Source organism: Balaenoptera acutorostrata, chromosome 6, assembly GCF_949987535.1.
Source record: "Balaenoptera acutorostrata chromosome 6, mBalAcu1.1, whole genome shotgun sequence".
NCBI lineage: Eukaryota > Metazoa > Chordata > Mammalia > Artiodactyla > Balaenopteridae > Balaenoptera > Balaenoptera acutorostrata.
In genome coordinates, this window is record NC_080069.1 from 35,341,889 (window position 1) to 35,367,780 (window position 25,892).

Consider the following 25,892-nt stretch of genomic DNA (forward strand, 5'->3'; position numbering starts at 1 on the left):
ATATTTTGGAAGCGTTTGAGAAGGATAGGTGTTAGCTCTACTCTAAATGTTTGATAGAATTTGCCTGAGAAGCCATGTGGTCCTGGGCTTTTGTTTGTTTGAAGATTTTTAATCACAGTCTCAATTTCAGTGCTTGTGATTGGTCTGTTTACATTTTCTATTTCTTCCTGGTTCTGTCTCAGAAGGTTTTGTTTTTCAAAGAATTTGTCCATTTCTTCCAGGTTGTCCATTTTATTGGTATATAGTTACCTGTAGTAATCTCTCATGATCCTTTGTACTTCTGCAGTGTCAGTTGTTACTTCTCCTTTTTCATTTCTAATTCTGTTGATTTGAGTCTTCTCCCTTTTTTTCTTGATGAGTCTGGCTAATGGTTTATTAATTTTGTTTATCTTCTCAAAGAACCAGCTTGTAGTTTTATTGATCTTTGCTATTGTTTCCTTCATGTCTTTTTCATTTATTTCTGATCTGATCTTTATGATTTTTTTCCTTCTGCTACCTTTGGGGATTTTAGTTCTTCTTTCTCTAATTGCTTTAGGTGTAAGGTTAGGTTGTTTATTTGAGATGTTTCTTGTTTCTTGAGGTAGGATTGTATTGCTATAAACTTTCCTCTTAGAACTGCTTTTGCTGCATTCCATAGGTTTTGGATCATTGTGTTTTCATTGTCATTTGTTTCTAGGTATATTTTGATTTCCTCTTAGATTTCTTCAGTGATCTCTTGGTTATTTAGTAGTGTATTGTTTAGTCTCCATGTGTTTGTATTTTTTACAGTTTTTTTCCCATAATTGATATCTAGTCTCATAGATTTGTGGTCAGAAAAGATAGTTGATACGATTTCCATTTCCTTAAATTTGCCAAGGCTTGATTTGTGGCCCAGGATATGATCTATCTGGGAGAAAGTTCCATGAGCACTTGAGCAGAAAGTGTATTCTGTTGTTTTTGGATGGAATGTCCTATATATATCAATTAAGTCCATCTTGTTTAATGTGTCATTTAAAGCTTGTGTTTCCTTATCTATTTTCATTTTGGATGATCTGTCCATTGGTGAAAGTGGGGTGTTAAAGTCCGCTACTATGATTGTGTTACTGTCGATTTCCCCTTTTATGGCTGTTAGCATTTGCCTTATGTATTAAGCTGCTCTTATATTGGGTGCATAAATATTTACAGTTGTTGTATCTTCTTCTTGGATAGATCCCTTGATCATTATGTATTGTCCTTCTTTGTCTCTTGTAATAATCTTTATTTTACAGTCTATTTTGTTTGATATGAGAATTGCTACTCCAGCTTTCTTTTGATTTCCATTTGCATGGAATATCTTTTTCCATCCCCTCTGTTTCAGTCTGTATGTGTCCATAGGTCTGAAGTGGGTCTCTTGTAGACAGCATATATACAGGTGTTGCTTTTGTATCCTTTCAGTTAGCCTGTGTCTTTTGGTTGGAGCACTTAATCCTTTTACATTTAAGGTAATTATTAATATGTATGTTCCTATTACCATTTTCTTAATTGTTTTGGGTTTGTTTTCGCAGGTCATTTCCTTCTCTTGTGTTTCCTGCCTAGAGAAGTTCCTGTAGCATTTGTTGTAAAGCTGGTTCAGTGGTGCTGATTTCTCTTAACTTTTGCTTGTCTGTAAAGGTTTTAATTTCTCCATCGAATCTGAATGTGATCCTTACTGGGTAATCTTTGTTGTAGGCTTTTCTCTTTCATCACTTTAAATATGTCCTGCCACTCCCTCTGGCTTGCAGAGTTTCTGCTGAAAGATCAGCTGTTAACCTTATGGGGATTCCCTTGTATGTTATTTGTTGTTGTACCCTTGCTGCTTTTAATATTTTTTCTTTGTATTTAATTTTTGATAGTTTGATTAATATGTGTCTTGCCATCTTTCTCCTTGATTTTATCCTGTATGGGACTCTCCACGCTTCCTGGACTTGATTGACTATTTCCTTTCCCATATTAGGGAAGTTTTCAAGTATAATCTCTTCAAACATTTTCTCAGTTTCTTTCTTTTTCTCTTCCTCTTCTGGGACCCCTATAATTTGAATGTTGTTGCATTTAATGTTGTCCCAAAGGTCTCTGAGACTGTCCTCAATTCTTTTCATTCTTTTTTTCTTTATTCTGCTCTGCGGCAGTTATTTCCACTATTTTATCTTCCAGGTCACTTATCCGTTCTTCTGCTTCAGTTATTCTGCTATTGATTCCTTCTAGAGATTTTTAAATTTCATTTATTGTGTTGTTCATCATTGTTTGTTTGCTCTTTAGTTCTTCTGGGTCCTTGTTAAATTTTTCTTGTATTTTCTCCATTCTATTTCCAAGATTTTGGATCATCTTTACTATAATCATTCTGAATTCTTTCTCAGGTAAACTGCCTAGTTCCTCTTCATTTGTTTGGTCTGGTGGGTTTTTACCTTGCTCCTTCATCTGCTGCACATTTCTCTGTCTTTTCATTTTGTTTAACTTACTGTGTTTGGGATCTACTTTTTGCAGGCTGCAGGTTCGTATTTCCCGTTATTTTTCGTGTCTGCCCCCAGTGGGTGAGGTTGGTTCAGTGGCTTGTGTAGGCTTCCTGGTGGAGGGGAGTGGTGCCTGTGTTCTAATGGGTGGGGCTGGATCTTTTCTTTCTCGTGCACAGGGCCACGTCTAGTGGTGTGTTTTGGGGTGTCTGTGAACTTAGTACAATTTTAGGCAGCCTCTCTGCTAATGGGTGGGATTGTGTTCCTGTCTTTCTAGTTGTTTGGCATGGGGCGTCCAGCACTGGAGCTTGCTGGTCGTTGGGTGGAGCTGGGTCTTAGCATTGAGATGGAGATCTCTGGGAGCGCTCTCACTGATTGATATTACATGGGGCTGGGAGGTCTCTGGTGGTCCAATGTCCTGAACTCAGCTCTCTCACCTCAGAGTATCAGGCCTGACACCAGGCCAGAGCCCCAAGACCCTGTCAGCCACACAGCTCAGAAAAAAAGTAATAATAATAATAAAATTTTTTAAATTATTAAAACAAAAAAATAATTTAAAAAGGGAAAAAAGGAAAGAAAAAGAGAAGGAAGAGAGCAACCAAACTAATAAACAAATCCACCAATGATAACAAGTGCTAAAATCTATACTAAGATAAACCTAAAAATCTGAAAGAAATCAGTCACAGAAAGCAAACCCTAAGTCTGTAGTTGCTCCTAAAGTCCACTGCCTAAATTTTGGGATGATTCATTGTCTATTCAGAATAGTTATTCCACAGATGCAGGGTACATCAAGTTGCTTGTGGGGATTTAATTTGCTGCTCCTGAGGCTGCATGGAGGAATTTCCTTTTCTCTTGTTTGCACAGCTCCTGGGGCTTAGTTTTGGTTTTGGTCCCACTTCTGCATGTAGGTCACCCTCAGGCATTTGTTCCCGCCCAGACAGGATGGGGTTAAAGCAGCAGCTGATTAGGGGGGTCTGGGTCACTCATGCCGGGGGGGGGGGGTAGGAGGGGTACAGTAGTTATAATTGGAATGTGGGGTGAGCCTGCAGCGGCAGAGGCCAACATGATGTAACAGCCTGAGGCACACCGTGTGTTCTCCTGGGGAACTTGTCCCTGGATCACGGGGGCCTGGCAGTGGTGTGCTGCACAGCCTCCCAGGGGGGTGTGGATAGTGACCTGTGCTTGCACACAGGATTCTTGGTGGCTGCAGCAGCAGTGTTAGCATTTCATGCCAGTGTCTGGGGTCCAAGCTGATAGCCACAGCTTGTGCCCGTCTCTGGAGCTAATTTAGGCAGTGCTCTGCCTTCTGTGGGCACACAGGGAAGTCATCCCCTTTCCTCATGCACCCTGAAACAATGGTCTCTTGCCCCTTAGGCAGGTCCAGACTTTTTCCTGTACTCCTTCCTGGCTAGCTGTGGTGCACTAGTCCCCTTCAGGCTGTGTTCATGCAGCCAAGCCCAGTCCTCTCTCTCGGGTCTGACCTCCAAAGCCCAAGCCTCAGCTCCCAGCCCACCCCACCCCCCCAGTGGGTGAGCAGACTAGCCTCTCAGGCTGGTGAATGCTGGTTGGCACAGATCCTCTGTGCAGGAATATCTCCACTTTACCCTCTGTACCCCTATTGCTGTGGTCTCCTCCATGGCTCTGAAGCTTTCCCCCTGCCCCCCATCCCTGTCCCCACCAATGAAGGGGCTTCCTAGTGTGTGGAAACTTTTCCTCCTTCACAGTTCCTCCCAGAGGTGCAGGTCTTGTCCCTATTCTTTTCTCTCTGTTTTTTCTTTTTTCTTTTGCCCTACCTAGGTACATGGGGATTTTCGTGCTTTTTGGGAAGTCTGAGGTCTTCTGCCAGGGTGCAGTAGGTGTTCTGTAGGAGTTGTTCCAAATGTAGATGTATTTTTGATGTATTTGTGGGGAGGAAGGTGATCTTCACGTCTTACTCCTCTGCCACATTGAAGGTCCCCTTGTAAGTTTCAATATTGTTAAGAAGTCAGTTCCAACTAACTTGATCAACAATTTCAACTCAATTTCAGTCAGAATCACAGCAACTTATGTTGTAGACACCAACAAATTGATTCTAAAGTTTACATGGAAATGGAAAAGATCCAGACTAGCCAACTCAATATTTAAGAACAAAGTCAGAGAACTGACAGTACCTGACTTCAAAAATTATTATAAAGCTACAGTGTCAAACCAGTGAGATACAGGAGAAAGAATCAACAAAAAGATTATTGAAGCTGAATAGAGAGCCCAGAAATATACTCACACAATATTATCAACCAATCTTCGACAAAGAAGCAAAGACAATTCAATGAAGAAAAGATAGTCTTTTCAACAAATGTGCTAGAACAATTAGACATTCATGTGCAAAAATAAATAAATGGAGACACAGACCTTACACTTTTCACAAATATTAACTTAAAATGGATGATAAATTTAAAACTAAAATGCAAAACTATAAAACTTCTAGAAGATAACACAGAAGAAAATGTCTAGGTAACCCTGAGCTTGGCAATGAAATTTTAGATAACATCAAAAGCACAATCCATGAATGAATCGTTTGAATTCATCAAAGTTAAAAACTTCTGCTCTGTGAAAGAATGAAAAGACAAGTCACAGACTGAGAGAAAATATTTGCAAAAGACAGATCTACTAAAGAAATTTTATCTAAAATATACAAATAACTATTCAGACGTAATATCTTCACAAAGGAAGATATACTTATGGCAAACAGGCATATAAAATGAATCCCAGCATCAGATGTTATTATAGAATTGCAAATTATGATATACCACTACACTCTTATTAGAATGTACAACAGCCAAAACACTGACAACACCTACTGCTGGTGAGGATATGGAGCAAGAGAACTTTCATTCATTGCTGGTGAGAATGCAAAATGACACACCCACTTTTGGAAGACAGTTTGGCAGTTTTATAAAGCTGAACATAATTTCCACTATACAAGCCAGGTTAGTAATTGATCACAATTATTAACTGATAATGATCTCCTCATTTTGGGTTGTACATACTTTCAAGTATTACTTGTATAATTTTGAACAACTAGCTTACTCCCTCCTCCTACCCCCTGCTGATCACAGAAGTTACTCTTTTATGTTAATACTGGCTCCATTTTCTAATATTTGTTCTATTTCACAGTCGTATTCATAACAGATAGTTGTGTGTAACTTCAATGCTCTTGGCAGCTTGATTTTAAAAGGTACACTTCTGGAGGGGCAGTAAACTCTCCCTAACCCTCCTCCACAACGTTCCCACCCCTAGCCACACGTCTTTTACGGTATGTTAAAAAGAAATTCAAACATTCAGAATAATAGAAATAGTAAAATGAGCATCATGTACACAGATTTAACGATTCTTAACCTTCTGTCATATTTGTTTCCTCAAACTGTTTTGATGAATTTTTCAAAAGTAAATTACAAATACATGATTTCATAATTGTAAATATTTCAGTATGTATCTTTAAAAAATAAGAGCAATTTCCTACATCGTCCAAATATTATCACACTAACCAAAGTAATGTTAATTTTCCTTAATATTTCTTATACCTAGTCCATATTTATATTTCCAAAATTGTTGTCTATTGCACTGTTATTTTTTTCCAACCAAGATCCGATGGAAAACCACACTGCAATATGTTGTTATGTCATAAAGTTAAAGTCTAACCCATACCTCTGGGAATTGAGGCAAAGTCGCCAGGAATCGGCTCCAAACGTTAAGACTTTCAGTTTACTAACCAAGCGGAAATGCTTCAAAACTTACTTCCTACGCTCTCAAAGACTTATGGGAAATGTAGTCTTGAATGTTATGGGCTCACATCTCAGGCCTCTGGGAATCGGTTTTCAGAGTTCACTCTGCGCATGTGCACGTCCAGCCCGTCTGCTGCCGTCCGACCTCTCCAGCCTGAAAGGAACAAGATCTCCCGGTCTTTGGGTCCGTGCTGAAGCCAAGGTTGCCCACTGGAGGTGAGAGCACGGGGTCCGGTTCCGCGCGGCTTGGGGTCCTGCTGGGTCCGGTAGGCTTGTGTGCGGGGGACGGGAGCGGGAAGTCCCAGGAACCTCTAGGCGGGCCCGCCCCTCCCCCAGCCCGCTAGTCAGGGCAGGTCCGGCCCTGCCTGCTCCAGGGGTGCAGGTGAGGCTGAATCCTTGTCTGGAGGAGGTGTTTGGTGCCGGCCAGGTGCGGGCGGAGAATGCACCTTGATAACGTTCACGATAAACCAGAGGCTACTAATAGTAGCTTGTGCAGTTATTCTGAGAATTATATAAGGTGTCATCTGCAAAACATTTTGTCAAGTGATTGTAATAATCACTGTGTAAGCTGCTATCATAAGACACTTTGTTCCCTTTGTTTGGTATTTCGTTTAACCCTCACAACAAGTCTACTTGTCTTTATAAACACGCCGTTTTTTTTAAAAATGAAAGGAATTTCGTGTGTGCGGAATGATATAGCCCGGGATACAAGCTGGGAGGTGAGAGTTAGGATGCAAATACAAATAGATTTTACTCCCTATCTCTTGCTCTTTCTGATATCCTCCCTGTCTCAGACCCAGAGTTGCAACCTGCGGAGCAGCTCATGGCAGCCTGTCCTCAAATTCCCAGGGACATGATTGTGAAGTGAATGCAGACAGAATGTCGCCATGTGGGAAATATATACTGGGATTTGTGGATTCTCAGAGTGAGGCCCTTGAACCTTACTGAACTGTCCAGGCGGTCTCCATTCTCAAAAGAATAGTCTGATAATCTAATGCAGTGCTGGCCAGTAGAAAGATAATGCAAACCAAATGTAATTAAATTTTTTTCAGTAGCAGCAGTAAAAATTTAAAAGGTGAAGTTAATTTTACTGGTGTATTTAATTAAGTACATCCAAAATATTATTTAGACTTGTGTCACTAGCCACACTTCGGGTGTAGTAGTTGAACGCAGCTAATGGCTTCATACTAGATAGTACATTTCTAGTGAATGCCCAAAGAGATTTTGAGCGTTAGGTGAAGGTTTCAAATAAAGTGGATTTGTTTCTCTGGTCCCTCTGGAGCAAAGTAGCTCTTTTAAAGCAGGGAAGAGGGAGTCCCAAGAACAAATGCCACTTGGAAGAACAGCTCTTCTGACAGAGCTTCAGAGCAGAGGCAAAAAGTTCTATAAAGGAGTGGGTTCTGAGTTGCTCCACCAGAAGCAGTTCTTGATCCCTGTATAGCATGAGTCAGATTTGGTCAGTCAGACTTGGTGATGTTATTGCTTCTAGAAGCCATCACAGACTGTGACATTGGACACTTGTGGACCAACTTGCAGAAGGTGGTAACCTGGGGTTGAGAGGTATGGGTGACTGTCAAGCTACACAGGAAAAGGCACTTTACTGGATGGCCGGTAAGGACATGATGTCCAGGGAAGGTATAAGCAGCCAGAGTTGATGAAATCCTAAACAGCACCCGATTTCCTTCATTTTCCCGTCATTCTTTTCAGATTCTGAGCTGCTCTCACACCTTGAGCATTAGATGCCACATTTGGTGATGGACGTGAACATAGAGAATTTTTTCTATGTATTTGAACATAGAGAATAATAAAATGGTAGTAGAAGAAGGGTTTTCTATATTGGACACTTTTGGAAGCCCCAAAATACTGAAATGAATGTTTTTGGTAGAGTCACCAGGGCAGAACCAAGCACAGTGATATTTACTTACACAGGTAAGTACGATAAGCATCTTATCAAAATATCTTTTTTTTTAGAAATAGCAACTATTTTAGGACAAAGGATTAAAAAACATATTTCTTGCATAGAGCATTCCATCTTTATTTCAGCTCTAACTCAAGGTGTAAACTGAACAAGAACTTGATTAACAATCCAGCCTGAGTAGTTTTTTGACAACATTATTTTTAATGAAGGTAGAGGATGTCACCCCTGGTGTACCTGAATTTGTTTAACCAATTCTCTGTTTTACTTTTGTTGTTGTTGTTTTTATTGTTTATTATTAGAAGGGAACATAAATTGTTAATTCATTGATAAAAAGAAGTTTACCTTACTCAGTGAAAATGCAAGGTTAAGACCAACATAATCATATCAGAGATGCACATGTTCAGGTGGTGCTACCTTTGTAGGGTCTTTCATGTCCCTTCTCAAGAATGTCAAAAGGAACATTCTCCCATGGGGAAGCCTTTTCTCCAGCTGGTGTTATGAGATTGTTAGACAGATGAATATAGGAGTTGTAAGGCAGAGTAGGTTTTTCATGACCCCATTTCCTTTTCCTCCTCCCCAGCTGAACCTTCACAGTTCTTTACATTTTTCCAGAAGCAGTAGAAAATGAACATAGCTCAGGTGAGTTCAGTTTTTAATAACCTATTTGTTTTGCAATGGATTTTATAAGGGTTTAAGTGTCTATACATTAACATGGAAAAGTAGAAATAGAAATGGATCAGATGCATTCAGGGAACATGTAGAAATACAGTTGACCCATGAACAACACGGGTTTGAACTGCACAGGTCCAGTTATACGTGGATTTTTTTTTTTTTTAACGGTAAACTACGGTACTACATGATCTGTAGTTGGTTGAATCCAAGGAGGTGGAACCGCAGATACGGAGAAACTGTGTATACAGAAGACTGACTATAAGTTATATCCAGATTTTCAACTCTGCAGAGGGCAGGTGCCCCTAACCCCCGAGTTGTTCAAGGGTCAACTGTACAGATGCATAGCAGAGCAAAGGTGGTATGTGGATATAAGCAGATCCTCTGATATTACAAATTTATCAAATTGGAGCTCCAAATTTATTTCTGAGGTTTTTGGTAGCCATGTCAGAGTGTCAGACAGACAACACTTCTTTGAAGGTTCACATTGGTGGGAAGATAAAGCCAACTGATTCCTCATAGAAAGTAAAGACAATCGAAGATAAAAACATATCTTTGTTATTCTTCAAATAGGTGATTTAGTTAACAACTTCCAGTTGATAACCCTAGGATTGGTAGAATGTTGCCTCCACATGTTCTTCAATAAAAGTAGAAGGCATAAAGCTAAATGAGAACTCGGTCAGTACTGTTTTTCAGAAACTCAGACATGGGTTGAATTAGACACTTTTCTGATGAATCAACTGAATATCCTTAAATTTACTCTCCATAAATATCTCAAGTACCCATGATATTCAGATTTTTCAGCAGACAGTTTAAAATTCTGTTCTCTTTCAAATGTTTCGGCGCTTTCCATTCACACTTCAATTCTCTGCATGATGCCTTGGTTCCTCTCACCACTTGCCTGTGATCTTCAGTGCCCAGAGACTTGATTATAATCAAATCCATTGAGTTTTGTCTAATCATTTCCCTTGGACTTCTCTGTAGTGCTTGCTTCTACTTCTCACATTATCATTCTGGAAAGTTTCTCTGTTAGTGTCTGACACCCTCCACTGGCTCTTTCCTTCCCCTGCTAATGTCTTCATGGAGTCATCTTGTTTTCCATGTCCTTTTACATGGCTTATCCCATTTCCATGCTTGGCCCTTTAATCTTCTCTTTTGTCTCAGAATGATTTCATCCTATCTCATTTTTTTAAAAAAGCAGCTTAATTGAGATTCAAGTCATATACCATACAATTCACCCTTATTTAAAGTGTAAGAAAACTCATTTTTTTAGTATGCTCACAGATGTGTGCACACATCATCACAATCAGTTTTAGAACACTTCCATTACCTTAAAAAGCAACTGTATACACTATATTGTATACACTATATACAACTATATACAACTATCCCCCTCCTGTAATCCCATTACACCCCTTACCCCCAGGCCACAAGCAACCACTAACCTACTTTCTGTCTCTACAGATTTGCTTAACGACTTCCTATATTATTTCTTATAGGGCAGTTTTGCCTGTGACAAATTCTGGTTTTTCTTATCTAGGAAAGTTTTAATTTTTCCATTTTTGCTGGGTGTAGAATTCTTGGTTGACAGCCTTTTTCTTTCAACACTTTGAATATGTCATACCACTGCCTCTGTCATCCATGGTTTCTGATTAGTAATCAGCTTTTACTACTCTTGTACATGATGAGTTGCTTCCTTCTTAATGCTTTTCAATATTGAGTTCTTGTCTTTTTGACAGTTTGATTATCATGTGTCCAGGTGTGGATCTCTTACTCGAGGTTTATGCTACTTGGAGTTTGTTGAGTGTCTTGAATGTGTAGATTATTGTTTTTCATCAGATTTGGAGACTTCTTGGCCAATATTTTTTTCAAGTGTTCTTTCAGACTTTTTCTCTCCTCTCTGTCTGGGAGTCTCATTATGCATATGTTTGTAAACTTGATGCTACCCCATAGTTTATTTTTTGTCATTATTTTACCTTTGTTTCTCATATTGTAGAATTTCAATAGGCATATTGTCCAGTTTGTTCATACTTACTTTCACCTGCTCAGATCTGCTGTTGAACCCTTCTAGTGAAAGTTTTGTTTCAGTTTTTATACTTTTCAACTCTTCAGCTTCTATTTAGCCTTTTTTTTTTATCATTTCTGTTTCTTTACTGATATTCTTTAAGTAGTGAAATATAGTTCACATACTTTTCCTTTGGTCCTTAGACATTATTTCCTCTACTAGGTCTTTGGCCGTATTTAAAATAGCTAATCTAAAGTCATTGCCTAGTAAGTCTAACATCTTCCTCAGGAGCAGTTTCTATTGATTACACTTTTCCCTGCATATGTGTCTTACTTTCTTGTTGTATTGATAATTGGACATTTTAAATAAAATAGCAACCCCAGGAATCTGAGTTTCTCCCCTCCATAGTGGTCATTGTTGAAATGTATTTGCTTAGTGACTTTTGTGAGCTAATTATGTACAGCCTGTATTTCTTGTCATCTGTGGCTGTTGAAGTCTCTATAGAAATTTCCTTAAATGCCTGGAACCAAGCAGTCTCCCAGTTTTTGCTAAGGGGCTCTGTGCATGTCAGGGCATTCTTTCAACAGTCAGGCAGGCAGTTTACAACTCTGTATCAGCCTTCACTTCCTTCTTACACCAAACCTCAATATTACCTAGAGGTGAGAGTTTAGGGCCTTCTCACATCTTTCTGGAGCATGCTCATAGCCCTGGGCATATGCACAGCTCTGTGCATGTATGTGCCCTTTTAGATTCTCAGGAATATATGGGAGTTTTTCAGAACCTTTATAGACATCTCATTCCTCAGCTTTTCCTTTTAAGCTTTTTGATTAGGCCATTGGTTGCCCCAACTGTTATCCACCGCCTCAGGTAGCCACTAAGTTAAACAAATGCCTTTAAATGTTTTTGACAAATGCCTCTGAGATAAGACTTCATACTATGTGAGCTCTGAGTTAGCTCAAATAAAGACATACTTGCAAGTGAGGTCTTTCAGGGAACCTCCAAACAGAGCAAGTAATGAGTTTTCTTGGAGTGAGGCTTTGACAGAACTCCAACCCAGTTCTGCTGCTCCAGTGGTTGCCAGGCTGCTAATTTTAACTGTGATTGCAGACTGTTGGTTCTTAAGCTACTTCAGAGATGGCGAGAGAGGAATGGAAACAGGGTAAGTTAGAAGGACACAATATCACTTTCTTAGTGTGCTTCAGCCTTTTTTTTCCCTTGTATAAATGTTCCATAGATTGCCTTTATTAACTTCTACAATTTTTGCCATTTTTTTCATTGCTTTTATGGAGGAGAAAATTTTCTTGGATCCCACTTCATCATTTTCACTTATGTCACTTGTTAGCTTATTTTTTTTTAAAATTCAGCTGAGTTTTATTAAGCCAAATATTAAAGAGATTGGCAAAAATGAAGACAGTGACACTTTTCTCATTAATTTTTTTCATTTTGGGAAATACAGTTAACTTGTCTTTATTTTTCTTTTAGATTAAAAAAAATTTATGAGAAGTGTTCCTGTTCTTTTATTCATTTATTTTATTGATAGTTACCAACTGCTAACATTGAGCTTCACACAGGAGGTATCTACTCAGTAACACTGAAGACATGAATGAACAAATAATTGGATAAATAACACTGGGGAAAGGCTATTTCTGTCCTTTTACTTCTTAATCTAGTTCTGTTTCTTCCTATTTTTAATTGTGATAAGAACACTTAACATGAGATAACCCTTTTAATACATTTTTTTTTAAACCTCACATTTGTTTATTTATTTATTTTTTGGCTGTGTTGGGTCTTCATTTCTGTGCGAGGGCTTTCTCTAGTTGTGGCAAGCCGGGGCCACTCTTCATCGTGGTGCGCGGGCCTCTCACTATCGCGGCCTCTCTTGTTGCAGAGCACAGGCTCCAGACACGCAGGCTCAGTAGTTGTGGCTCACAGGCCTAGTTGCTCCACGGCATGTGGGATCTTCCCAGGCCAGGGCTCGAACCCGTGTCCCCTGCATTAGCAGGCAGATTCTCAACCACTGCGCCACCAGGGAAGCCCCCTTTTAATACACTTTTACATGTACAATACAGTATTGTTATCTATAGGCACAACGTTGTACAGCAGATCTCTAGAACTTAATGATTTTGTATAACTGAAACTTCATACCCATTGAATTAGCTACTCACTATTTCTCCCTCCTGCCAGCCTCTATGAAGTCTTTTGCTATGGAAACTTTCCCTTTTCTCAGTTTCTAAGATTCTGTTCTCTCATAATTACTCTCCAGAAAACTTCTCCTCTGGCTTTGTGACCTCTACTTTTTCTGCCAGCCTCTTTAATATTCATGGTTTCTCAAATGCTGTTTTTTGATACTTTTCTTTCCTCAATCTGTATGTGCTCAAGTTGTTGTCTGATTGCCTCGGATAACTTCAGTTACCACCTAAATTGCTAGTAATTCCTTAAAGCTTGTCTTCATCCTCGACCTCCCTTCTGTGTTCTAAAACTATGTGTATACTTGCTTAAGGAACTGTTCCAGCTTTATGTTTCACAGACCCTTTAGTAGCAACATGAACAGATCTGTCTCACTAAAACTTCTAACACATTTCTTTCCCTTTATTTCCCAAATATCAGTGTTTGGAACCAGCATTAAAGAAGCTGCTCCTACTGCTAGATGGGTAGCTACACAAGAAGGTAGTTATCAGATTGGTTGCTGTTTCTGCTGTCTGATTATATCCCTATTCCTATATCTGTTACTTCAGTATAGATAGTGTTCTTTCACACCCATCCTTGGTAAGTTGTTCTTGACTCTTCATGAGTTCTATACATTTATTTATACATAAATTCCATCATGTCTAATATCTCTACAACTTATGTATCATTATTTACGGTGATGATGTCCAAGGAGAGATGGAACATTCTAGAATTCTCTAGAATACCCAGGATCATCCCTTAGGATATAGAAGAAGAGTTGTAAGAAGTCTCTTTATATTGAATTTTTTTAATCTTAAAAAAATCTATAATTCGTAAACATATATAAATGAATTAAGTTAAAAATGAATTGCTAAAATCTTTTTAACTAATTGGGTAACTCCAAAGTTAGAGACAAACTAGGTCAAAAATAAGCATTCTTTATAATGATTTGGTTTAAAGCCTTAAAAGTAAACAGGAGAAATAATAGTTTTCAACTAATTCTGAACTTTTGAACAAAATTTGTTGTTACAGGGATCAGTGTCATTCGAAGACGTGACTGTGGAGTTCACCCAGGATGAATGGCAGTATGTAGGCCCTGCTCAGAGGACCCTGTACAAAGATGTGATGCTGGAGAACTACAGCCACCTCATCTCATTGGGTGAGCAGACCTTACCATATGACTCCCTCTGGAATATTTTCTTTTTTTTTTAATTATCAAAACACATGAACCATTTATAGACATTGTTGTTCAGGCTTTTAATTGAGAAGTTTAAGGTAACTGAGACCTTTACAGAAACAGAAACAATGTGTCATTACTTTCCCATTGAAAACTTCAAATGAGCACATTCATTTTGCTCCACCTTCAGAAATGCCCATGGTTCTGGTCTATATATAGCTTTAGTTGTTACATTTGCAGGGTACTGCATTATCAAACCCCAGGTGATCTTCAAGTTGGAGCACGGTGAAGAGCCCTGGTCCTCAGAGGAAGAATTCCTAAACCAGAAGTACCCAGGTGAGTGAGCATTGACACAAGGAAGTACCTGGGGTAGTTAGACTTTAGAAGGGATGACTTTTGAAAGTTTATTTACTTTTCTTTTAAACAGCTTTACTAAGATACAATTCAGTATACAATTGTATATATCATACAATCCACCCATTTAAAATGTATAATTCACTGGCTCTTAATAGACTCACAGATATGTATAAATATCACCACAGTCAGTTTTCTTCACCTCAAAAGGAAACCCTATACCCTTCAGCTATGACCTCCCTCTCTCCCTGTCCCCTTCAGCCCTAGCAACCACTAATCTACTTTCTGTCTGTAGATTTGTTTATTCTGGACATTTCATATAAATGGAATCACACATTATATGGTCTTTTGTGATTGGTTTCTTTCACTTATCATTACAAGGTTCATGTTGTAGCATGTATCAGTACTTCATCCTTTTTATGGCAAAATAATATTACATTGTCAGGATATACCACATCTGTTTGTCCATTCATCAGTCAGTGGACATTTGGGATCCTGCCTTTTTGCTATTATCGAGTAATGCTGATATAAACATTTATTAACAAGTGTTTTCATGGGCATATGCTTTTATTTCTCTTGAGTTTATACCTAGGAGTAGAATTGCTGGGTTATATGGTAACTGAGGAAATACCAGACTTTTCTAAAGTGGCTGCACCATTTTATATTCCTGATGATAGCATGTGAGGGTTGTGATTTCTCCACATCTCCACCAACACTTATTTTTGTTCTAGCCATCCCAATGGATGTAAAGTGGTATGTTATTAAGGTTTTGATTTGCAATTCTGTATTAGTCAGCTGGGCTGGCATGACAAAATACCATAGCTTAAACAAAATAAATTTATTTCTCACTGTTCTGGAGACTGGAAGTACAAGATCAAGGTGGCAACAGGATTGATTTTTTTTGTGAGGTCTCTCTTCCTGGCTTGCAGATGACCTTCTCACTGTGTCCTCACATGGCCTTTCCTCTGTGCATGCATGGAGAGAGAGCTCTGATGTCTCTTCCTCTTCTTATAAGAATACCAGTCCTATAGAATTAGGACCCCACCCTTATGAACTCATTTAACCTTAATTACCTCCCTAAAGGCCTTATCTCCAAATACAGTTACATTGGGGTTAGGGCTTCAACATATTGAACAAATTGTCCATAACAATTTCTGTGATCACTAATGCTGTCAAGCATCTTTTCATGTGCTTAATGACCTTTGTCTAAACTAATAAACAATTCCAGGAATTTCAGAAGTTATAATTTCAAAATAATTCCTGGAGTAAAACAATAAAATCACCTTAAGTGTGTTTATTAAGTTTATGTTGTGAAGCCATTTTTTTTTTAACATCTTTACTGGAGTATATTTTCTTTACAATGTTGTGTTAGTTTCTGCTGTACAACAAAGTGAATCAGCTATATATGTACATATATCCTCATATCCCCTCCCTCTTGCGTCTCCCTCCCACCCTCCCTATCCCACCCCTCTAGGTGGTCACAAAGCACTGAGTTGATCTCCCTGTGCGATGCAACTGCTTCCCACTAGCTGGCTATTTTACATTTGGTAGTGCATATATGTCAAGGCTACTCTCTCACTTCGTCCCAGCTTACCCTTCCCCCTCCCTGTGTCCTCAAGTCCATTCTCTATGTCTGCGTCTTTATTCCTGTCCTGCCCCTAGGTTCATCAGAACCATTTTTTTTTTAAGATTCCATATATATGTGTTAGCATACGGTATTTGTTTTTCTCTTTCTGACTTACTTCACTCTGTATGACAGACTCTAGGTCCATCTACCTCACTACAGGTAACTCAATTTCATTTCTTTTTATGGCTGAGTAATATTCCATTGTATATATGTGCCACATCTTCTTTATTCATTGTGAAGCCATTTAAATAGCCATAACATAACGATTGACATAATTTAGATGAAGAATATCTCCCAGTCACTAAATGTAAATGATTGGATCATACTGACTGGCTAAAAAAGTTGTCCCTAAATAAGTATCTTAGAAAGATTGTAATAAGAGAATGATAAAGTTATTCAGTCAATAAAAATAATTCAGAGTTTCAAATTCTATTATTCAAGTTTGAATTTAGGCAATAAATACATTAACTTAAAAGGAAGTCCTCTTGCTCAGGAGCACAGGTTAAAATAAACCTTTAAGCATTGGAGTGACTGCACCAAAGAATACTATATCAATGATCATAAAACACAAAATAATGGAGTTCTAAGAACTTAAAATTCACTAGGAGTAGGATAGTATATCTCATCTGATTAAATAATAGATACTGTGGACATTAAAATGTATGCCTATAGAGGATATAAATGATAATTTTATTAAAGTGAAACATATTTGTGTATGTGTATGCTGAAATCAAATAACAAGCCTTTCAAGTTCCCATAGAATATAATCATAAGATAGTGAAAATATAGTTAGTCTAAAAAGAAAATACCAATAAATCCAACAAGTTAAAATCACCACAGAATACACATTATATATGTGTGTGTTTGTTGGACTGTGATGTAAAATGTGATTTTTAGAATAAAAAAGTTTGCAGGTTACTGTAGTTATACTGGCAAATAAGAGCAAATTAATCTAAAAAAAAAAAAAAAAAAAATCACCACAGATAATATTTTCTCTATATAGTTTGATAAATCTAGAAATTGATAAAATGAGTAAAAAAAAAATTCTTTGGACATGAAAATTTTAAAAATTATCTGTTTAAATAATAATACATAAAAGAAAACCAAATCCAAAATTACATGACATTTATAAAATAATAATAAATGTTATATGTTAGAAACCTTACGAGATAGCTAAATAGTTAACAGGTAAATTTTTAGTCTCATATTTATGTTAATAAATTAAGCAAAAACAATAGCAAAAATATACTAATGAAAACAGAACTTAAAAGTGAAGTTAAAAGTTAGTAAACTGGGGACTTCCCTGGTGGTCCAGTGGTAAAGAATCTGCTTTACAATGCAGGGGACGCAGGTTCAATCCCTGGTCGGGGAACTAAGATCCCACATGCCGTGGGGCAACTAAGCCCATGCGCTACAACTACTGAGGCCACGCACCTCAACTAGAGAGCCTGAGTGCCACAAACTACAGAGCCCATGTGCTCTGGAGCCCACGTGCCACAACTAGAGAACCCGCATGCCACAACGAAAGATCCCGCATGCCACAACGAAAGATCCCGCATGATGCCGCAACGAAAGATCCCACATGCCACAATGAAGATCCCGCGTACAACTAAGCAAAAAAAAAAAAAAACGCAGCCAAAAAAAATTAATAAACTGGAAAACTGAAATTGTAGAATGGTTCTTAGAATAAAAATCAAATAGATAAAACTTCAGCTAACCCTAACAAAGACAAAGGAAAAATAGAACTTAATAAGAACTTAATAAGTTCAAGTGGGGGTATAAAGATTTAATGCAATATCAAGCTAAATCCCATTCATAATGAAGAGTGATGTGGAAAGGACTTGCTCTTCCAGATATCAAGGCTTTATGTAAATCTCAGAGTAGTTAAGTATTATGGAGCCGAGAGTGGGCTAGTTTAATAAATTAGTGAAACAGAAGAGAAAGCTCAAGAAAAAAAATGTGCTTTATAGACAACTGGTCTTTGACAGGTGGCACTATCCCCACAGAAAAGTGGAGAAAGAATTCCAAGGTAACCTTATGGATCAAATCAAAAACCTGCATTAAGGTGGCTTAAAAACCTGATTATCAAAGCAAAACTAGAAATATTCTATATGATAAGGAAAACATGTTTATGACTCTGTTTAAGGAAGGCATTAATAAGATATGAAAAGCATTAACCAGGGAAAAGATGGAGTAAATGTATTCTTTCCTACTCCATCCACTAAGTACAGTTAAATATGTGCATATATATAGTACAGTTATATAAAACAGATATAAGATACTTAAAGTTTTAAAGAAGAATGAAGATGGCACCTTAACAATATAGTCTTCCAATCGATAGACAACATATTTATTTAGGATTTCTTTGAATTCTTTTATCAGTGTTTTTTCAGCATACAGATACCAAGTTTTTTTGGGTTTTTTTTTTAGTGCTATGGTAAATCGTGTTATTTACCTGGTTTCACATTCTAATTGACCATTGTTTGTATGTGATTGGATTTTGTATATTGGCTTTATATTTTGCCTTTGCAAAACTTATTAGTTCAAGGAGCTTTTTTGAAGATCTTCATGTGATTTTTCTGTGTAGACTTACTCTGTATCTTCATTTTTATTCTTGCCTTATTGCATTGTTTGAGTAGAAGTGCTAAGAGTAAACACCCTTGTCTTTTTCCCAATCTTAGGGTTAAAGTGTTCACTCTCTCACTCTTAAGTATGATGTTAGCTGCAGGCTTTTTATAGATTCCCTTTATTAGGTTAATGAATGGATTTTGAATATTGTGAAATTTTTTTGCCTTAATTCGTATGATTTTGTGGTTTTAATTCCATAAATGATTAATATAATGGATTATGTTGATTGTTTTTTTTAAAAACATGCCAACAGTTTGCATTCTTGGGATAAATCCCACTTGATCCTGATTTATTATTTTTATATATTGCTCTGTTCTTTTGGCTACTTTTTTTTTTCAGGACTTTTGCACTGATGTCATGAGGGATATTGGTCACTAGGTTTCTTTTCTCAAATTATTTTGTTTGGTTTTGCTGTGAGGATAGTACAGGCCTCATAAAATATTTAGGAAACATTCCCTCATCTTGTATTTTCTAGAAGAGATTATATAAAATTGGTATTATTTAAATGTTTGGTGGAACTCACTAGTTAAAACAGTCTGATCCTAGAGCTGTTTCTTGGAAGTGTATGTTTTTTTGACCACATTTTCAGTTTCTTAAATACTGATCTATTTGGGTTATTTCATTTTTCTTGAGTGAGTTTAGTTGTTTTGTTTTATTTTTCAAGACATTTGTCCATTTCATGTAAATTGTCAAATTTATAGGCATAGAGTTTCTCTTAATCTTTTATTATCTCTTTAATGTCTGTTGTGTCAGTAGTTATATCCCCTTTTGCATTTCTTTCTGATATTGATAATGTGTGTCTTTTTTCTTCTTTTGGTTTTTATCATTTAAAAAAATATGTTTAAATAAATAAGCTTTGGTTTGATTGATTTTTCTCTGTTGTTTTCCATTTTATTGTCTTCTCTAATCTTTATTATTTTTTCTTTTGCTTTCTTTAGATTGACCTTCTCTTTGTCTAGTTTCTTAAAGTAGAAGCTTAGGTAATTGTTGGAGGGCTTTCTTTTCTCATATAAAAATTTTAAGCTATAAATTTATTTCTGAGTACTACTTTAGCTGCATCCCACAAATTTCTATATGTTTTTGACAGTTTTGTTTTCATATATGTAAAATACTTTAATTTTCTCTGAGACTTCCTCTTTGACCTATGGGTTAATTAGAAGCTTGTTAATTTACAAATATTTTGTATTTCTCCAGATAATTTTGTGTTACTGATTTCTAGTATGATGGTTTCTCTATGGCTTGAGATTATACTTTATGTGACTTCTTTTATATTTGTGAATATTTGTCTTACAGTTCAGAATATCGTCTATCTTCATGAATGCTTCATACGCATTTGAGAATAATGTGAATTCAGCTGTTTTTGACTATGCTGTGTTCTTGAGTTTGAGGGTGTAATTTTTACAAGTCCTACTTCGTCTTTTCTAGCTGTAATATTGGGCCTACCATATATTCCTGCCTCTTTTCTTGTTTCTGTGCTTTTTTTTCCTTCTCTCCTTCCTGTACCTGCTATGAGTTGCTACCAGTGCCCTAAAACAACAGATTTGTTACTCTTGCCTTTGCAGGGTCCGTAGAGTCAGTAGGAATATGGTTCCAGGCAGAATTTTGGTGGTGGTTGCTGTTACCATCTCATAGAGTGTCCCACGAATTGAACTTTCTCAGAATTCATGATCTTTCTTGTGAACTGTTGGTTTGGCTCATAGAGGAAATTTTGGAAGAGTGTGCAAATCCTTTATATCTAGCAGAACCATAGGGAAGAGTGTTCCTTTTTCTTTTTGGCTTGAGTAGGGTGAATATTGTCGAAAAGTTTTTTGTTCTGTGGGACCACCTTTTTCTCAGATGTTTGACTAAGAAGGAACAGATTTTTCTTGAAGCTCTTATTATCTCCACCTATTGTTGACTTTGTTTTATAGGCTCCTCCAGCACAACAGTACCCCATATAAGATATATGGGAAGCAGAAAGAAAAGCCTTGGAATTCTTTGCCATGTCATTTCTAAACTTCACCTCTATTCCATTTTGTAGCATCTTCATTTGTTTGTTTGTTTGTATGCTTTTTTTGTCCAGGAAATTTTAATTGTAAGAGGGTGGGCCTTGGAAAAATGAGGCTTCTCCATCTCGGCCAGCACTGGAAATAATACCTGTTTTTCGTTTTGTTTTTTTTTTTAAATAACATGGATGGGGAAAGAGAGAGTGTGTGTGTCTGTCTTTCTCTGTGTGTGAATTATTAATCTTTGGAAATATGACTAGAAACAATAGATACAATAAATAACAAAGCATATGACCTTAAGCTTCTCTCCATAAGAAATGTGGGATTCATAAGATGTTTTAAATTTTTCTCATTTTAGGATATTGCAGAGTTGATGTCCATATTGAGGAGAACCGGGAAAAACAAGAGAAACCTCTGTGGCAAGTAGTATTCATTGATAACAAAATATTGAGTAAAGAAGAGCAGAAAGTTTTAGAGAAACCATTTAATCTCAATATAACTCCAGATTTTTCAGGAAAAATGCCCTCTAAACATGACTCATGTAGAATGAATTTACCAGTTGTTTCTGAATTAATTCTTAGTGATAGGAATTATTCACGAAACAAGACTGACTACATAAATGTATGTGAAAAGTTGCAGCTGGATATTCAGCATGAGAAAACTCATACTAGAGAGCAGTGTTACAAATATAATGAAAATATGGAAGCTCTCAGTTATGTGAAAGATCATCATAAATTTCAAACTCTGGAGCAATCTTTTGAATGTAATGAATATGGAAAAGTTTTACATGATAAGACCATCTGTGTTACAGCTAAGAGTTCAGTAACAGGAGAGGATTCCTGTAAGGATAATGAATTTAGGGGAAATTGTGATAAAGCAGCTCTTTTTAACCACATGAGAACTGGCACAAGGAAGAAATGCTTTGATCTTAATGAATGTGGTAAATCCTGTGAATACAATGAGGTTCACATGGCTTTGGCACACAATGAATGTAATGAAAGTGGGAATAACTTCAGTAGGAATTCACCCCTCACTCAGCCTCAGAGAACTGTTACAGGACAAGGTGCCTTTGAAAGCAGTAAGTGTGAAGAAAACTTGAGCCAGAGCTCAGGCCATATAGTACATCAGAAGATACAAACTAGAGATACATTCTGTGTTTATAATGGATTTACAAACACCTTCTACCAGAAGTTAGACTTTACAGTACATCAGAGAACTCACAAAGAAGAGAAATTCTATCAATGTGATAAATATGAGAAATCCTCCCATCAGAACTCAGCCCTCAGTGTTCATCAGCAGTGTGACACAGGAGAGAAGTCATTTGAACTTACTGAATGCAGGAAATCATTTTACCAGAAAGCACACCTTATTCAGCATCAGAGGACCCACCCAGGGGAGAAACCTTATGAATGTGAGGAATGTGGGAAATCCTTTTGTTCAAATTCACATCCTGTTCATTATCCTGGAACTCATATGGGAGTCAATCTGTATGAATGTAATGAATGTGGGAAAACTTTCGCTGATAATTCAACCCTCAGAGCACATCAGAGAATTCACACAAAGGAGAAACCCTTCAAATGTAATGACTGTGAGAGGTCTTCTGCCCATAATTCAGCCCTCAGAGCACATCAGAGAATTCACACAGGTGAGAAACCATATGAGTGTAATGACTGTGAGAAGACTTTTGCCCATAATTCCACCCTCAGAGCACATCAGAAAATTCACACTGGGGTGAAACTCTACAAATGTAATGAATGTGGGAAAACTTTTTCCCAGAAGACACGTCTTAGTACACATCAGAGGATTCACACAGGTGAGAAACCCTATGGATGTAGTGAATGTGGGAAAACCTTCTCCCAGAAATCATACCTCAGTGGACATGAGAGAATTCACAAAGGGGAAAAACCTTATGAATGTAATGAATGTGGGAAAACTTTTGTCTATAAGGCAGCCCTCATTGTCCATCAAAGAATTCACACAGGAGAAAAACCCTATGAATGTAATGAATGTGGGAAAACTTTCTCCCAGAGGACACACCTCTATGCACATCAGAGAACTCACACAGGGGAGAAACCTTATGAATGTAAGGAATGTGGGAAAACTTTTGCAGATAATTCAGCCCTCAGGGCACATCAGAGAATTCACAAAGGGGAGAAACCCTATGAATGTAGTGAATGTGGGAAAACTTTCTCCAAGACATCACACCTCAGAGCACATCTAAGGACTCGCACAGGGGAGAAACCCTATGAATGTAATGAATGTGGGAAAACTTTCTCCCAGAAGTCATATGTTAGTGCACATCAGAGAATTCACACAGGGGAGAAACCTTACGAATGTAACATATGTGGGAAACCTTTTGCCCATAATTCAACCCTCAGAGTACATCAGAGAATTCACACAGGTGTAAAATCCTACAAATGTAATGAATGTGGGAAAACTTTCCCCCAGAAGTCACACCTTAGTGCACATCAGAGAATTCACACAGGAGAGAAACCCTATGAGTGTAATGAATGTGGGAAAGCTTTTGCCCAAAATTCAACTCTTGGAGTACACCTGAGAATTCACACAGGTGAGAGACCCTACAAATGTTATGAATGTGGAAAAACCTTTGTCCGTAAGGCAGCTCTTAGAGTACATCACACCAGAATGCACACCAGAGAGAAAACCCTTGCATGTAATGAATTTGGGATGTGCTAAAGGAAGTTACACCTTATTAGATAACACACAGTAGAAAAGCTCATGTCACATAGACTGGCAAATTATTTTCCTTAACTGTTTCCTTTTCCCTGGGCACATAGCTTGTCTTAGTTTCCCAATCTTTCCTTCGTCTGGGTGGGGCTGGTCATGGAGTATGATGCTATTACATTTAAGTAATAAATGACCTCAATAAGTCACCTTACATTCTTCCTGTCCTGTGTAATACTGGAATTGAGAGATTTCCATGGCAGATTTGGGTGCTGTGTATTAAATATGGCAGAGCACAAGGCGAAAGAAGCTAGAGTCAATAACTGAGTGAAACAATTCTCCACTGACAGATCTTCACCAATTTTTGGGGGGGTTTTTTGTTGTTTTTTTAAGCCAGAATTAAGTTTTTATTCTGTTGAGCTCTTACAGATTTTGGCCTATTGGTTAAATGCATATAGCTTAGCCAGCTGTCTGTTGAGTTGGATGAAACCAATGAATATAATAAATGGCAGAAAACCTTTTAAGAATTTAACCTATCGGTTTGTATCAGAGATTTTTCATGCGGAAGAAAACTTCTGTCAATATCCTGAATGATCAGATGGCTTCAATAAAAATCAGAAATCTCAGGGAAAAACACAAAAGTCTTTTCTGCAGAGTAAACTTCTTTAAGCATCAAATAGTTAAGATTAGACTAAAATCTTATATTTTGATAAATGACATTTTTTAACAATTACTGAGTTTGCTTCAGAGAAATTTTTTCTGAGGGAATGTATGAGTTTCAGAATTGAAAATAAAATTCTCAGCTAGAACCGATGTACCAAAACTTGTGTTTTATATGTAATATCAAGTTTTATAGAAACTATGTAAGAATATATTTACCTGTACACAAACTCACTGTGGAATGTGAAGTTTTTGAGATGGAGGGATAACTTGAATTCTGTGGACAACACCAATAAATATTTGACTAGTCTCCGAGCTATGTGGTACATCTGTATGAGTCTGTGTAACAGAGGATTCATTATTGCTGGTGAGTTCTAGTAGAAGGCAGTAGCCAAACCTGCTCTGGACCTGTCCCTTTCCTTTTTTTGAGTGACAGTCTGTGTCCTTCTGTTGGCTTTGCTCTGACAGCTTGATGCCATATATATGTATCTAATATAGCCTGCCTGCTATGTCTGAATATTAGTCTGGCCTTGTTTTTCTGGGAGATCCATTAGATTTCTCAAGTATTCTTGTGTGTTTAGGGGGAGGGGTGGGTGTTGATTCTTACAAGGTTTGGGGGCCTACATTTTATGCCACTCCTGTGGTTCATTTTGTAATTATAAAGCAAGTCCTCTTATATGCATGTAGCCTGAGCATCCTGTCTAGGGTCTTTTTCCAACCTCAAGATGCTTGCTCACACTGCAGCATTGCAAACCATTGTTATTTTTGGAATTGGAATGAAAATAGGGACTACTTCCATGTCAGATGCACTGCACTGGTATTGAAAAGCAGACTCACTTTTGAGGAAACAATATATGTACTATAGTCTTGGCCAAGAAAATATTTGATCAATCTGCCATCATTTCAGGCTGCATGGTTTGGTCAGCACAGAAAAGAAAGTAAATGAAATCCTCGTTTTAAAACCTGAACCACTAAGAATTTCTACCATGAGCATGTTGCTTTCTGCAAATATGATCTGGTAGATTGAGCATGAGGACAATAAGTTGATTCCCTGAATTTTCTATTCCATATATGTTAATACTTTGTGAGGGAAAATGATGGTATATCTTTAGCATTAATTGGATAACAGACATTTCTTTGACACTGCGTTGTTATCACTTAACTTAGTGGCATCATTGTCAAAGAAAAGATCCAGGATCAAGAGTTCACCATTGGGATGAGTGCTGTATCATACCACCAGGGCTGGGCTAGCACACAAGAGATTGGATCAGCACTCGTGGTGGCAGGAGAGGTCTAGCAACTAAGAGAATATGTTTGCCCCTCCTCAGTCTCTGACACCTTGATGCAACTTTAGCTTATTTCACAATGCCAAAAAAGGAAATAATAGTCAAAAAGCATCTCTTTCTACATGCTTGATTTTTCAGAAAATTATAGACAAAATTAATCTGGAGTATTTTTTAAGAACTTTAAAATTAACTTCAAATAGTTATAGATATAAAGAAGAGTTACAGGGACAGTTCCTATATACTGCTCACCCAATTCCCATTATTAACATTTTATATTACTCTGGTACATTTGTCATAACCCAGTAACATTGATACATTATTAACTAAACACTAATTTTTCAGATTTCACTGGTTTTTCCCTAATGTTTTTGTATTCCAAGATCCCATTCAGGATACTACATTACATTTAATTGTCATGTCTCTTTAGCTTCCACCGGTTTATGACAGTTTCTCAGACCTTCCATGTTTTTGTTACCTTGACAGTTTTGAGGAGTACTTGTCAAGTATTTTGTAGGATATCCCTCAGT

General features: G+C 37.4%; 1 protein-coding gene across 10 annotated transcripts; it reads left to right on the forward strand.

Annotated features, from left to right (window-relative positions):
* The first annotated feature begins 6,310 nt into the window (after positions 1–6,310).
* Positions 6,311–24,336, forward strand: ZNF658 (zinc finger protein 658). 10 transcript variants are annotated; one of them, XM_057549396.1, is made up of 6 exons: positions 6,325–6,421; positions 7,913–8,134; positions 8,704–8,762; positions 13,996–14,122; positions 14,366–14,476; positions 21,093–24,336. In XM_057549396.1, the coding sequence occupies exons 3-6, from the start codon at positions 8,748–8,750 to the stop codon at positions 23,429–23,431; spliced, it is 2,592 nt and encodes an 863-aa protein (XP_057405379.1). In that variant the 5' UTR covers positions 6,325–6,421; positions 7,913–8,134; positions 8,704–8,747; the 3' UTR covers positions 23,432–24,336. The 10 variants fall into 10 exon arrangements, with proteins under 10 accessions (XP_057405382.1, XP_057405379.1, XP_007177073.2 ...); XM_007177011.2 differs by having other exon boundaries at positions 14,381–14,476; XM_057549400.1 differs by lacking the exon at positions 7,913–8,134 and adding an exon at positions 13,405–13,464.
* The last annotated feature ends 1,556 nt before the right edge of the window (positions 24,337–25,892 follow it).